We start from the raw sequence: 14,348 nt of genomic DNA, 5'->3' as shown, positions 1-14,348 counted from the left end.
CAACAAGTCTTTTTATTTCTATGTGTTGCATGCTTGTGCTGTTGCAGTTTAGCTTAAAGTTTAGTTTAAAACAAAGGCAAGGAGGAAAACATTACATGTACATTTATTTTTAACTCAACTTGAAGCTAAACTACAGCAACACAAGCAAAATAATAAAAAGACTTGTTGGACAAAATTATAAAAATAATTCAATTTAAGCATTCAAGAGACACAAATTCATGTTCAAGTAAAAGGAAAAACTAACATTAAAGTTTAAATTATGTGCTAAAATGTAGCAAATTGAAAAAAAACATGAGGGTCAAATAAATTATAAACATGAAGTAAAGTTCTCCTTTAAATTCATTCGTGCAGTTATTTATTCAGCCATTTTTACATTTCTAGTTTTAATTTTAATTWTGTCAGATTCGGTCCTCCATAGAATAACGCTTTTGAGACGCTTTGTCTACTCCAGGTAAAGAACGTTTACCAGACCAGCTTCTTGGCCTTTCTGGACTCTCTGGACCTCTCCAGATCCTCAGACCTTCCTCAGGTAGGTTGTCAGGGCGCTTTGATTGTTACAGTTTCCATCAGTTATCCCTCCCGGCTCTCTGTTGAACATGTCTGACAGATGTTGGCTGTTCACCGTCCTGCTGCTGCCTGTTTGTTCACACACTCGGTGTCAGAAAGCTGTGTACTCAGACGGGGGGGTTTATTGGCTGATGCAGATATGAAAACACAGAGACAACTGCACATATTTATTTTACTGTTGCATTGCCCCAGTAATGAACAGATGGTGTTTTACRTGTGAATAATGTTTGTCTGTAAAGCAGCTTAGATAAATTAAAGAACATTAAACTCATTCTAATTATGTTGCTCAGATTTATAATTTCTGTTAAGAGTTCATAGCTTTAATTTGTTCTAGAAATATATTTTATTCTTATCAAGTTACAGTTGTATTAATAAAAGGAATCATTTTCTGTCTGTACAARTGCAACAAGCTGTGGATTTCATCGTTTTTATTTTAGTTGACAACAATATTTCAAACGGTTTGATCTGTAAAAGTGGAGCTCAGTCAGTCAGTGTTGTTGCAGAGTGAGCAGACAGGTTTAAACACCATCTGTGCTGTGGTTCTGATCCCAGTTGACTGATGTGGACCAGCAGTACGAAGAACACTACCTGAGGAGCAGAGAGGTTGATGGACGCTTGTTTTTTGATGGAGATGAGACCGTTCTCRCTTCGAAAGCTGAGACGTAATCTCTCTTTATTACTTCCTGACTGCTTGCTSCTGATTTTTATTTTATTTTTAAGTAAGAGAGCATAAGGATAACTGTGTATCATTATTTGTATTTCAGGATACAAGTGGAGCAAACGCCAACAAAGAATCGGAATGATGAGGAGGAGGTGTTAATTCCTCCTCAGACTCCAATCAGGTGAGCAGCTTGTTCTCAGCACTTCTTCTTGTCTAAAAMAAAGTCATAAAGTGATATTAAGTTACGTATTTTAATATTTTCAGTGTCTACCTGAGATGTTTTAGCTGATGTCATAATAAGTTTAATAATCCTGTAATTAAAGATATTTTAACGAATTYGACACTTTTAAAAAATCATCAATCCACTCATTTTTAAGTTAAGCAATGATTTTTTGTTAAATGAAAAAAAAATGCAAGTGAATTTGTGTTGCACATAGACCATCAGCTGCACCGATTTTTAAAAATCTGCACACTAATAGGAAAAATCTGTTTCTACCATAAAATATGTGAAATGATCTAGAAGCTCCAAACGTTTCTTGTGTTTTGATKTATTTTTTCACACTGTGTTGTTTCTTCAGAGTTAAATGTCGCAATTCCTTTCGTCGTCACTTTATAGTTTTCTATTTGCGTTTCAGATCTGCCATGACGTCCATTCAGCAGCTGAGGGGAGAGCTCCCGTCCAGCGGGGACCAGCCTTCTACTAACCTGGCCACGTATTTCAAAGTGAGCCTCTTGAATCATTAYCAACAACTAAAAGTGTCGTCTAAGCTCACAGCTTGAATTTTWTTTATTTATTTTTCTCCCATGTGGTCAGAACTGCACAGTGGACCCGACGCAGGCCGTGCAGAAGCGTGTGGAGATGCTGGGACAGGTGTTCAGTCAGAAGTTTGGCGAGGCCGTTGGGCCAAGCTGTGTGGCTTATGGTCGACAGGTATGATCGACGACTCGAGGWCAAACAAAAATCCACATATTTCAYTCCTGAATGTAACCAAATTTAATTTTATCTTCAGAGATTTGCTCTTGGTGTGAGACTTTATTATAAAGTCATGGAGGCGATGCTGAATTCGGTAAAGCTGTTGCATTAAGTCAGAAGGGCAAATGAATTGTTCGGGGTGTTTATGCTAGCTTTTTTATATGTTTTCTAGGAAGAGAAGCGGCTGTCCGTACAAAATTTTAGGTATGTGCAGTCTTTGTTGTGTTGTTGTCTCAGCGTTTTGATACTTATGTAAACAATTGTTCCTGAACCAAGTGTTTTGATTCACTTTTCAGTAAACTCCTCAATGACTCCACTTTCCACACATCACTGCTGGCGTGTGCCTTGGAAGTTGTGATGGCAACATATGAAGGTGCTTCTTGTTATCCAAAGCAAATAACTTCATAGTTTCTCACAGCCCTGCGTTGTTCTTATTTACTCTTATTGTTGATGAAAATGTGCTACGAAAATATGTTTTGTCATTGTTATTACTTTTGTTTGTGCTACATTAGAGAGCAGCTTTAAAAATGGAGGTTACAGCAACGGAGGGAGCGACTATGCCGGAACAGACGTGTGTTTCCCCTGGATTCTGAACGTCTTCGGCCTGGCCGCCTTCGACTTCTACAAAGTGATCGAGAGCTTCATCAAGGCTGAACCCTCGCTGAGCAAAGACATCATCAAACACCTGGAGACCTGCGAGAACCTCATCATGGAGAGGATTGCTTGGAAGACGGTCAGTGTTCTCTCCTTCACACTGGTTTAATAAGAAGCAAACATTTTTCTTYATAATTTAATGTGCTAACCCACAAACATATAAACGATTGTTTTGACTGAACACAGTGGATACAAATAAAAGGACAGCACGTCTTAGCATAACACAAAAGTCCAAACGTTAAAAATAAGATGTTCTGCATCTAGCAGTACATTAAATTCTGTATTAGATTAAAGTGTCTGTGACATGCATATTCTTCAAATACAAAAAGTCAAAGAAAACATCTTTATATTTAGGAAAGTTGGAATAATACACACAATTTAACCCATTTTGTCCCATAACTGGGATATTTTCTTTTGAACTTGACTCAGCCAAAGTGAAACAGGAAGTGACAGCAAAGGGRAACTCTTTAACAAAGAAAACTCTCTGGTYTTTGTTTATTGAAACAATATTATTTGAACTCTGACTCTTMTTCATCTCTCTGAAAGTTATTCAAAATAATCTAAAGAAACATCRGATTCTTCTCTACAGTCTGGGCTGTTGTAGCAACRCTCWGTTCACATTCAGACATTCATCTTTGACATCACTTCCTGTTACTTCACAGGCAAATATCTCAACAACTGTTCATCTCAGCAACATGAAATTTCTTTTGCACTATTTTATCAATGTCCTCTTTCTGAAAATGCATTCATATATACAGTATTACAAAAATTTGACATCACAGTCACATTAATGAAACACTTACAATGAAGTTTATTTGTTTATCCAGAATCTTTTGCTACTTCTTGTTGGGTCCATCATTTAGACATCTAACTAAAGCTATGTGTGGTTACATACGTTGCGTTGCTCAATTCTATTGATATTCTAGAAAAACAGATAAATATGATCACTTTAAAGGACATTTTTGTGAAYAGCTGAGCTATTTTTAATATTCCCTTTATGCTATCTTTAGTTCTCAGTATATAGACATATTCAGCTGAGTGTATATATACATAACACCRCTATCTTCCCTTTTTATTTAGGTGTTGTAATAAATTTTAACTTAAGCGCCTCATATTCTCATAAAACTTAAAAATAACCTGTTTATTTTTGTTATAAGTTCACATAAGCTTGAAGGTAAAGCTTGAAACAAATTATATTTGCGTTTTGGTGTTTTCCAGATTTGAATAAGAGTGGGGGAAATTGTTTTCAGWCATTTTTCTATTTTCTGTTATATATTTCGCACAACTCGCATTAATGAGCTCCACTGTAGACTCTAATTATGCTGAAGAACGAACAGAATACACAACTTTTTTAACTTCTTTATGCTCAAAAAGATCACACATGAACTCAATAAGATCTCAGATTTAAAAAAAAGGAAAAACATGGATAATTTAGTTACATCAAAAAAGTTCAGATTCTTTTTGCACGAGGCTTCAGTTTTGAATAAAAATATATTTTTCCAGTAATAGAGGGAAATGATTTTTAGTACCTGTGACTGATCCCCCCTCTGGGAGCTTCTCTGTGCACCAGGCTGCTGGAGAAATAGTAGATGAGTGGATTGAGGCAGCAGTTGAAACTGGCGAGTGACATCACCACGGGGTGCACGGTCTTTGTCAGCTTTGCCAGGCCGCAGTGGGGCAGCAGTTTCATGTGTGTGAGGGTGTATCCCAACAGGTTGATGTGATAGGGCAAGAAGCAAAGCAGGTAGACGCCCAGCACCCAGTAAATGACTCGGAGGGTTTGTTTTCGCCGGTGGCCGCGGCAGCGTTGTCGGGTGTGGCGAAGCACGCTCAGGACTTTGCAGTAACTGTAGAGGAGCAATAAAGTAGGCAGCAGAAAGGAGCCCAGAACTAAAGCCAGCGCTGCCAGGATGAAGGCTCGGTGGCGCCTCGAGGTCGGGTCCAGCATGCAGGGCTGGTTTTGACGAGACGCAGCCAAACGTAGCAAAGGCAGGCTCACGCTGAGCCCCAGCACCAAGCACCAGATCCCCCCGCTTACCACCTGCGCAGCTCGCAGCCTGCGGAGCGTCGGCGCCAGAGGGTGCACCACAGCCAGGTAGCGATCCACAGCGATGCACACCAGGAAGAAGATGCCTCCGTACAAACTGATGTACTTGAGCATGAAGGTGATCTGGCAGAACGCTGCTCCCGGGGTCCAGTCGCCCGTCTTGGAAGGCCAAATTGCAGCTCTTTGGTGGTAGTAGTAGATCCTCATGGGTAGAGAGATGACAAAAACCAAGTCGGCTGAGGACAGACTGAGCATGTAAATAGCTGTGCTGTTCATGGTGCAGGATGATGAGCAGAGTCTGTGTAGAGCCAGGCCGTTGGTGGCCAGTCCCAGCAGGAAGATGATGCTGTAAGACACTTGGTAGAAGGTGAAGCGGTAGCTGGTGTCCACGGTGCAGTTAGAGATAAATGAGCCCGACTTTCCTGTCAGGTCTGTGTTATTCCACAGCTCCATGTTCCAAACAGGTTTCAACCTTGGGTACATTAAATCACTGTGGTGCACTCACGTCCAGAGCAGATCTGGTTGGTGGTAGTGATCATTCATCGATGGAAGGGACATATTCTGGATGGAACCAGAAAACCTGTGGCCATATAAAACTGATTAAAAGGTGACATTTTTATGAAATGTATATTTACTAGCTGTAACTGACACAGATGTTTTCTGCCAGTTAACATTTAAGCACAACTTTCTGTCATAAAACAAGTCAACATTTGATTTTATTACAATCAGCGTGAATAAAAGCAGCACCTGTAGTAAATACACATTAAATAAGTCGTAAAATCCTCCTTGGTTGAGATCAGATATTTTTTTTAATTAGAAACGTGGTAAGCAAATATGTAGTTAAACATCTTTTAAACAAGATTACATGCTTTTAAACAAGATTACATGTTTTTCCTGTAAGCTCCCTCATTAATGTTTGCTGTTAGTTATAATAACAGTTCTACTGTTTGGTCCATAAATCAGCTCCACCTTTTCTTGGCAAAAAGGTGACCATTGTCCTGAATCAGTGCCACACTTGCTCTTTTTTAAATCTATAAAATGACTCTAAATTACATTAAAATATACAGTGGCAATGTTAACGATAACAGAAGTAATTTATGAAAAACTTCCATTGTGCAATAAATATTCAGCATCYGACTGTTTAATTTAAAACATTTAAGCAAGATTAGCAAAGTTTGTCAGTTTTGTCTCTTTAGATTGTACATTAATATTTATTTCATAAATTTGTAATTGTTTCACTGATTTTAAAAAATATTCATTTAAATTTTTTGCCAACTCAAGTTAGTTCTTCATCCATTTTTAGGCACAGTTACTGCAGCTCTGAAGTACATTGAAACAGATAAAACTTGATAACTCACCAGTGTCAGGATTGGTCCTGGGATCATTTCTCCCCATCAGCTGGTGTTAAGCATCTTGCTGCAACTGATCGGAGATTGAGACGTTTCTCCACATATCRGAATCTCTTTCTCTCTTCCTCTTTCTTCTGCTCTACCCCGTCCTTCCATCATTACATAATGATAGTTTATTGCTACCTATAGTTCAATTTATTTATTTATTTATTTATTGATCATCAGAGCGTTTCAAACATTCTAGTCCCCAGGTTTTCTGAGGGACTAGACTTCCATATGAACTCAGTTTTAGTTACTCTTTTAGTAAAGTTTATATTACCTGATTAGCTTAATGTAGGGAGTTAATATTACAGCTTCAAGTGATTTGGAGTTGATCATTAACTATATTTACCATCACGCTGATACAGGAGTAGCAATAATTAACCTACAGAAGGCGCTGCAGTTTTACAGCTCTGCAGTATATCTTGCTAGACAAGGGCTCCTTTTATTCTTTTTTTAGGTCTAATATGAGAACATTAAACACGTTTTGAACCAGTCAGAAATAAAGGCCAAAGCTTATTCTCTATAAAATATTTTTATTGTATCTAACAAGCCTATTTGCTACATGAGCACAAGTTGCAATTCTGTTCTAAATGTTTTTTTTTTTTTTGCATACAAAATGTAGTTTGTATTTTTCAAAGATAATGTATGTAGATACAGTATGATATTAGTAGCTTATTTTCTCACAACTTTCAATAGGGCTTTTCTCATTAGGCTGTGAATGCTGGTATCTAGTTGTTGAAGATTCTCTTCATCTAAATCTAAGAACCACTTCGATGGCAAATAATTATTAAAAACTGATTCCAGTCAGCCTCTCTTCWCTTTCCAGTAGGTTTAATCATAAACACGTGAGCAGCTGCCAACGTGCACAACCTTACAGTGAACAAACTGTGTACACAAAAAAACCTCCTTAATTTTATAACCTCACTGTGTAAAATGCAAAAAGTGGTTGCTAGTAGCAAATACTCAGAGTTGATTGAAACTGCAACAGTTTTGAGTCACTGTCCAACAGTTGCAGTCCAGTGAGAATGCCTTTCACTAGGTAAACTATTATTTTRTGTTACTTGGGTCACATCTGCATCTCGCTCCTCGCTGTGTTTTGTAAAAGTGTTCTTTTCTCAGGAAGCGTGTTGTTGCTTGCATGCTGAGGTATCTTCGTCAGTGAAGGTGATGAGTCTGCTCTTGTTAGTCTGGACCCTTAGGCCAAGCCTCTGAACAGGAATGCAGTAATGCTCTGTTTTGTAGTGCAGTTTTTTCACAACAAATACWTGATGGATTCAGATTCCACTGTTTTCTATTTCACATGTGACAGCCTGACTTGGTGTACAGCTTTCTGTACATCAAGCTCTCTGTACATCAGCTTTCTGTACAAACTGTTAGTCTCTAGGCAGTGTTTGTGCTGTTCTTCTATCCTATGACCACACCTTTAAATGTGAATTTTAAAAGAAACCTGCATGAAAAACAACACTGTTCTTGTATCTGCATGGTTAGCATTTTCAGTCCAGATAAGTTGCACTCAGCGAGAGAAACTAATTGTATCTATCTTTTCAAATCACTTTATTTAGCCATTCAGGAAGTCACTTATTCTGAAACTCTAAAAATAAAAGTGWCACTTTTTTTTCACTGCCAGTATGGACATAAAATCTGTCACACCATTATGTTGCTCTTTGAAGCCCACAAATGTCTTGACTAAAAAATCATCATATATTACACCTTAAAGGTTTATAAAACAAGTCACAATATAATTTGTGCAAAAGTTAAACGTTTGTATCAGCACTTGCTGCCATTCCTTAACTAAGTGAAGAGTTCTCAAGGTGTGTACATTGCTTCCTTGATCGAGGGTTTCACATTGCAACACGCTTATTTTCATTCTTTTATTGACTTTGTAAGGATCGGTGTCTTTATTTCCAGTTCAAAGTCTCTGGTGTCTCGTAGGTTGGAGTGACTTTCAAAGCCACTCTTCCTCCAGCTCAGGTCTTTTATACAAGTCAAGTTTTGCCAGTCAAGTTACACAAGAGAAATCTGATCAAATTTCGGACTCGTCATACATTTGGGCTCTTGTGCCCTTCAGCGTAAGACTTTTTTCCTTTGTTTTCGGGCTGCTTTGTGTGCTGTCTGTGTATAGTCTGTCAAATAGTTTGTTGGTTCCGTTGTACCATACTGTAGTTTTTCGTTTGATAGAACTTTGGATTGTTTCTGAAGTGAAGTAGTAAATGACGGGATCAAAGCAGCAGTTTGTTACTGCTATGCAGAGAGCAATGGGGTAGATAGTTCTGACCACTTGTTCTACATAGCATTCCGTCAGGACGTTGGAGCGCACCAGGGCATAGAAAACGAGATTAAGGTTGTATGGAATGAAGCAAAAGCAGAAGATGAACAGATGTACGATGATCATCCTCAAGATCTTTGTCTTGTTGAGGCACCCCCCACGGCTGATGGTTTGGGGTTTCCTCAGGGTCCGTAGCACCATGACTGAGCAGAAAACATTGAGCAACAACGGAAGAATGAAGCCCACAGTCTCAATAAACACCACCACCCTAGACAGYTCAGCCTTCCACTGTTTTTTTGAGTAGTTTTCAAAGCAGTAATTTGTGGAAGTGTTGGTATTGTTTGGTGAGGTGGTGTCCAGAAGGAACCCTGTGGGTATACTTCCAGAGAGAACCATCACCCACACCATAAGGCAGGCCAGTTTGGCATTTCGTTTCGTCCGAATGCCGCTGGACCGGAACGGGTGAACAATGGCCAGGAATCGGTCAACGCTGATGCAGCTGAGGAAGAGGATGCTGCCGTACATGTTGGTGTAGAASAGCGCCACGGAAATCTTGCAGAGCACGCTTCCGAAAACCCAGTTCCGTTGGATGAAATAGGCGATTCGAAAYGGCAGACTGAGGACGAAGAGGGAGTCTGAGACRGCGAGGTTCATCATGTAAGTGGTGGTCTCGTTCCGAATCTTCAGCGTACAGCCAAAAATATACACAGCCACCGCATTGAAAACAAGTCCGACCACAAACACCAGGCTGAAGACCACGCTGTATAGAGGGTACTTGAAGTCATCATTCGTGTTGCAGCTGTTGTGTTGAGTGCTGTTGTTCATTTTTAGATCAGGCTGGAAAGTCTGAAGCCTCCATGAAACATTGAAAAATTCTTCACGCGGGTGTGTTTAACCAATCGGGTCAGGCATGGCTACCTGGAATGAAGTGGAGATTATTGCTCAGGTTTTCTTTGATCTCTAAAGATTATAAAGAAAMGAACACAAATTACCTTCTGTTTGCTTCTGAAGTCCGAGTCCAGTCGATTGGGTTTTGGCTTTCTGCAGTCGTCCTTCACAGAARAAATGTTTCCCCTCTTGGATAGAAGTGTCATGTAGTTCTCCTCAGCTCGGTGGTCACTCCAGTTTCTCTTCCCCTTTGGTTGTTCCCCTGTGTGTTCCTGCCGAAGCCCYGGGTGCACATTGTGTGTTACGCTGTTCCTCCTTTACTTTAAATCGGACACCTCACAGCTGCCTGCACATTTGAAACACACACAGAACTCTGATTAATGATGAAACRCTGGGTGGAGCCTGAACCGGGGCTGAAGTCTTACCTCTGATGCTTATGAAGAGTCATAACTCATGTAGTATGTTTGTTTTTTTAAGCGCAAATAGAGCTACTGTTGTTTCTATTTAAGCAYAAATCTGTTGGAGGCAGAACTCTTGAATAATTTAGTCTTTAAATCTGATATGGTCACAAAACACTGTTAAAATGTGAAATACAGTGTGTACTTATGACACAGCAGTGGCGTCAGCAGGTTGTAGCAAGCGTGACATAAAAAACGTACTAGTAACATGTTGGTACGTGCAGCTGACTTTTATTTTTTGTACTGTAGAGCAATAAATCACCAACGTCAAACTCCCTCCATTCCCCACTGYCCTTGCATACACAAACTCTTCCTTCTACAAATCTGTCTTCCTTACTTCAGTTTGCATGTTAATCTTCATCCACTTTAAACGGTTGATTAAATTCTGTTTAACTGGTCTTAAAACCAGCCGAGCATGTCTATAAGTTTTCCTCTTAACTCTCTGACGGGAGTGTCATTGTGTCAACATTAATTCAGGAACAGCTGTGTTATCAGGCAGTAGATAAGGTGTATCAGTTAGGTTTTGTTTTTTGTAGGGGAAGTTTTGTGTGTAAACCTCACCTGTAACCCTGTCCCTATCACGCTGATGGGTCATGGACTGTGTTGTACTGTAGATAAAAATTAAGAGTTTAAAAGTTGGCTAAAGATTTAGAGAAAAAGAAAACTGATGTATTACAAAAAATATAATTGTTCACCTTTTTGATCATTCTTTTTAATATAATGTTACTTGAAGGATTCATCAAAAAAAAAATCTTTATTCGATGCAATTTTGTTTACGACACAACAATGGACAAAATCAAGCTTGTGGTACTTTGTTCTCTATATAATTTTACATTAGCTTAAACAGAAATGATATCTAATAAACCCCAGCAGCCTCACCTGAGTGAAACCTTGGATCTCTGTAGACAGACCAATTTATTATATTAGATTAGAAATAAAACTAAAGTCTGACATGACATTGTTGGAATTATGTACGGTAAAACAAATCTTTTGTTGTCCTTACAATGACTCAAAAGTTGTACTCAAGTAGGAGTAGTACTACTTATACATATTTTTACTCAAGTAAAAGTAAAAAGTAGCCATCCAAGAAGTAAAACTGTATTTTGTAAAAAGTCTGCTTGAGTACTGAATAACAGATCATAACATCTGATTTTAAAATGTCATCAGAGTGCACAAAATAAGGAAAATTATGTTTTTTAAAGATTAAACATAAAGAGAATAATACAAATGACAAAAAATAAAAACAAATTCCAACAGAAGAAACACTTTTCCAAGTCTAATTTTATAATCAGAAAAAATAACATTTATACACTTTCCCAACCACTGTAAGTATTAATTTCATAGAAAAACAACATCAATTTGAAGCTTTTAGACTTTTGACCAGCTTTATAAATGTTACACATTAGTGACAGTGTGTAGCAGTTCTCAACCATGAACATGAAAATAAACACTGGTGTTTGTGTGTCTGCAGGGCTCCCCGCTGTTCGAGCTCCTGGAGCAGGAGAGTGGAGCAGCAGAGCAGGTGGAGGCCCCGGCCAGCTTCAGCCAGCCGCTGCAGCACAGCCACACAGCTGCTGACCTGTAAGTCCCCCTGCAGTCCCTCTGTCCTGATGCTGCAACCAAAGGACCACCTTAGACACTAAATTATTTTTTTGTAACTGTTGTGAAATGGTGTGAATCATAAAAATAACGATAATTGAGGAATAAAACATGACTCACTAGGAGMGTCCTGCTGAGTCGCTTAGAAACTCAGTGTTTGTCTTTTTGTTTCTGAAGTGGAAGTTTCACTCGTTAATCTTGATAACTGACTCATCCCAGTCGTTCTGCTGATGTGTGAGTAGATATCTGTCACCGATGAGGCCAGGCCAGCGCGTATTGCCTCCTGAGTCTCCTGCCAYGCCCTCCTCTCAGCCCGCCCCCCAGCCCTCCTCCCAGGTTGTCAGTCAAACTCCACGGCAGGCAAAATCCAACTCTCTGAGCCTCTTCTGTAAAAAATGTAAGATGATCAATGATTTTTTTTAGCATATTTCATTGATTTGATCTACTGATAACTGCAACTTCCCATTGATTTGAGCAGAAATGAGAACTAAATTTCACAGATATGTACAAGTGTTAAGGTTAAAGATATAAAAGAAGTTTTTTGCTACCTGGAAATGCAGGATATGAAAAAAGCACATTTTCTATTTTTAGCTGACATCTGTCATATTCTCTACTGAACCGTTCACTTTACAACCTTCCTCTTTGAATACAAAGGGATGTGGATGAATGTGAAAGCTGCTGCCTAACTTTGTTTCTTCCTCCTCTTTTTGTTTTGTGTAGTGTACCGTCTGGCCTATACGAGGCTAAAGTCCCTCTGCTCCTACCTGCTGTCCTCCCACCCTGAGCTGGAGCCCATAATATGGACTCTGTTCCAGCACACACTGCAGCACGAGTACGAGCTGATGAGAGACCATCACCTTGACCAGGTACCCCAACACTGTGATCATTCTCTTCCTGGCTCAGTGTGGCTCTCTTTCTTTTCAGTTTTCCCTTTTCTGTTTCCGTCTCATTGCCTCCTGTTGTTCTTGCAGTTGATGATGTCAGCCATGTACGCCATATGCAAAGTGAAGTGTGTCGACTTGCGTTTCAAGTCCATTGTTTCAGCTTATAAGAACATGCCCAACACCAACCAAGAGGTAATGCAGCCGGTTAAAACTTACATTATAAACTTTACTTTAAAGTTAGATTCTGAATAATTGATTAGATTATGAATCCTTCTGTTTCCTGTAGACATTTAAACATGTGTTGATCAAAGAAGGCCAGTATGACTCCATCATTGTCTTCTACAACCAAGTGTTCATGCAGAAACTAAAAACCAACATCCTGCAGTACGCATCTACCAGGGTGAGCTTTTCTTACACGTGTGATCCGTAATGTTTCCAAATATAATTTCTCATGGTTGCTGCTCTTCCTCTAGCCGCCGCCGCTCTCTCCCATCCCACAACTGCCTCGCAGCCCCTACAAGTTCCCCAACTCCCCCCTGCGTGTCCCTGGAAGCAACAACGTGTACATCTCTCCTATGAAGAGCTCGCGCATGTCCCCGGGCATGATGACGCCTCGCTCTCGGTCCGTCCCGCAAATTCTTTGTAGGATTTTTTTTTTTTAAATTTCCACAAACATCTTTTCATCTTATTGCATTTTATCTTTGCAGGATGCTGGTTTCCATCGGTGAATCGTTTGGGGTACGTGTTCATTTTAAACCATCGTATAGACAGAGATTTATTTTCTGCTCTCATTATTATTATTATTATTTTTTTGTATGTGTTTCCTCTCTGACCTGCAGCTGGCCAATCGCTTCCAGAGGATCAACCAGATGGTCAACAGCAGCGAGCGCGCCCACAAGAGGACTCTAGATTTCGGCCCGACTCCGAAGCCTCTGAAGAGGCTCCGATTCGACGTGGATGGGCAGGATGAAGCCGACGGCAGGTTGGTCACAGATAACGTAGTTTACCGCTTGACTGAATGACTTTAGCTAATAAAGATTGTTTTCTTCTAATGACAGCAAACCTGGAGGAGATTCTACACTGATACAGAAGCTCACAGAGATGAGTAAGTGGAAACAGCTTCATACAGTTGTAGTTGTCGTTAGCACAAATACTGTTAATTTAKAAAATACAATTAGTGCCGACGGTTTTAGAATGTCCTAACTTGACAATTGTTTTGTAACATCTTGTTAGTGATCATGATCGACTGCAGCTGGTTTTATTCTGATGGCTGATGATTTGTTTGACAAACACTTTGTGGAGTGACTGATACTGTTAAAATAGGCTCTTTACAGTTTAAATAGGTTCTACCATGTTCTGCTGAAGAGAGTTCTTAAACATCCAATTAGATTTATGTCAGAAGCTTGTTGACAGATGCAAAAAAAACTGTAGTTGTGTTGAAACTTAGTGAGTAAATTTGTGTTTGGTAGATTGTTTATTTGTTGTAACAATAAATCTTGTGCCCGGCATTTGATTGGCAGCAYCTGAAGGTACCAGAAGCTCAAACTAAGTGTAAATATCAACAGCGAAATAAACTGTTTGACAGAAGATTTGGAAATTTTTTTCAGTGCGCAACCCCCATACTCRGTTATCCCACAAATGCATGTTCCTTACAAATGTGACGGTATAAGATTTATTGCTAAGAAGCATTGTTACAACAAATAATCTACCAAATACAAATTTACTTACTTTCTGTGCTAAGGATATTTAAGCCTGTCTGTATTTTTGACCGTTCAGATTGGTGAAAATCCATCATAAATTCAAACTGTGCTCCCAATTCTTGTTTTTAAAAATCATTAAAGCTGTATGTCGTATAATCAATCCACCCTGAAGAAAGAACAATACCAAGAAATCATTTAAAGGGGCAATATCATGTAAAATCAACTTTTTTGAGTTTTATATCATGTTATGTTATACTCTC

The 14,348-nt window shown here is 39.2% G+C and overlaps 3 protein-coding genes across 4 annotated transcripts in view; 1 reads left to right on the top strand and 2 right to left on the bottom strand.

Annotated features, from left to right (window-relative positions):
• rb1 (retinoblastoma 1) overlaps positions 1-14,348 on the top strand; it is an 18,910-nt gene that overhangs the window by 3,237 nt on the left and 1,325 nt on the right. The window contains exons 9-26 of the mRNA XM_014006713.1: positions 452-529; positions 1,120-1,229; positions 1,332-1,409; positions 1,864-1,951; positions 2,043-2,159; positions 2,239-2,295; positions 2,374-2,405; positions 2,498-2,574; positions 2,714-2,934; positions 11,377-11,486; positions 11,747-11,901; positions 12,225-12,370; positions 12,476-12,580; positions 12,675-12,788; positions 12,862-13,010; positions 13,096-13,126; positions 13,228-13,370; positions 13,447-13,493. Of these exons, the coding sequence (XP_013862167.1) occupies positions 452-529; positions 1,120-1,229; positions 1,332-1,409; positions 1,864-1,951; positions 2,043-2,159; positions 2,239-2,295; positions 2,374-2,405; positions 2,498-2,574; positions 2,714-2,934; positions 11,377-11,486; positions 11,747-11,901; positions 12,225-12,370; positions 12,476-12,580; positions 12,675-12,788; positions 12,862-13,010; positions 13,096-13,126; positions 13,228-13,370; positions 13,447-13,493 (1,858 nt within the window). The remainder of the gene's footprint in view (positions 1-451; positions 530-1,119; positions 1,230-1,331; positions 1,410-1,863; positions 1,952-2,042; positions 2,160-2,238; positions 2,296-2,373; positions 2,406-2,497; positions 2,575-2,713; positions 2,935-11,376; positions 11,487-11,746; positions 11,902-12,224; positions 12,371-12,475; positions 12,581-12,674; positions 12,789-12,861; positions 13,011-13,095; positions 13,127-13,227; positions 13,371-13,446; positions 13,494-14,348) is intronic.
• Positions 4,200-6,101, bottom strand: LOC106516387 (lysophosphatidic acid receptor 6). Its single transcript, XM_014006717.1, has one exon. The coding sequence runs from the start codon at positions 5,383-5,385 to the stop codon at positions 4,378-4,380; it is 1,008 nt and encodes a 335-aa protein (XP_013862171.1). The 5' UTR covers positions 5,386-6,101; the 3' UTR covers positions 4,200-4,377.
• LOC106516386 (lysophosphatidic acid receptor 6) lies at positions 6,887-11,091 on the bottom strand. Of its 2 annotated transcripts, XM_014006715.1 has the most exons (3): positions 10,467-11,091; positions 9,552-9,793; positions 6,887-9,477 (listed from the first exon to the last, which is right to left on the bottom strand). In XM_014006715.1, exon 3 carries the CDS (start codon positions 9,382-9,384, stop codon positions 8,317-8,319), a length of 1,068 nt encoding a protein of 355 aa, XP_013862169.1. In that variant the 5' UTR covers positions 9,385-9,477; positions 9,552-9,793; positions 10,467-11,091; the 3' UTR covers positions 6,887-8,316. The 2 variants fall into 2 exon arrangements, with proteins under 2 accessions (XP_013862169.1, XP_013862168.1); XM_014006714.1 differs by having other exon boundaries at positions 9,552-11,091.

This window comes from Austrofundulus limnaeus, unplaced genomic scaffold, assembly GCF_001266775.1.
Source record: "Austrofundulus limnaeus strain Quisiro unplaced genomic scaffold, Austrofundulus_limnaeus-1.0 Scaffold37, whole genome shotgun sequence".
Lineage (NCBI taxonomy): Eukaryota > Metazoa > Chordata > Actinopteri > Cyprinodontiformes > Rivulidae > Austrofundulus > Austrofundulus limnaeus.
The sequence above is the reverse complement of the archived record's forward strand: the minus strand, read 5'-3'. Positions and strand labels throughout refer to the sequence as shown.

What these genes read in the sequence shown, in the direction of transcription:
- LOC106516387 (XM_014006717.1), bottom strand. Translation starts at nt 5,385, where the DNA reads ATGTACCCAAGGTTGAAACCTGTTTGGAACATGGAGCTGTGGAATAAC.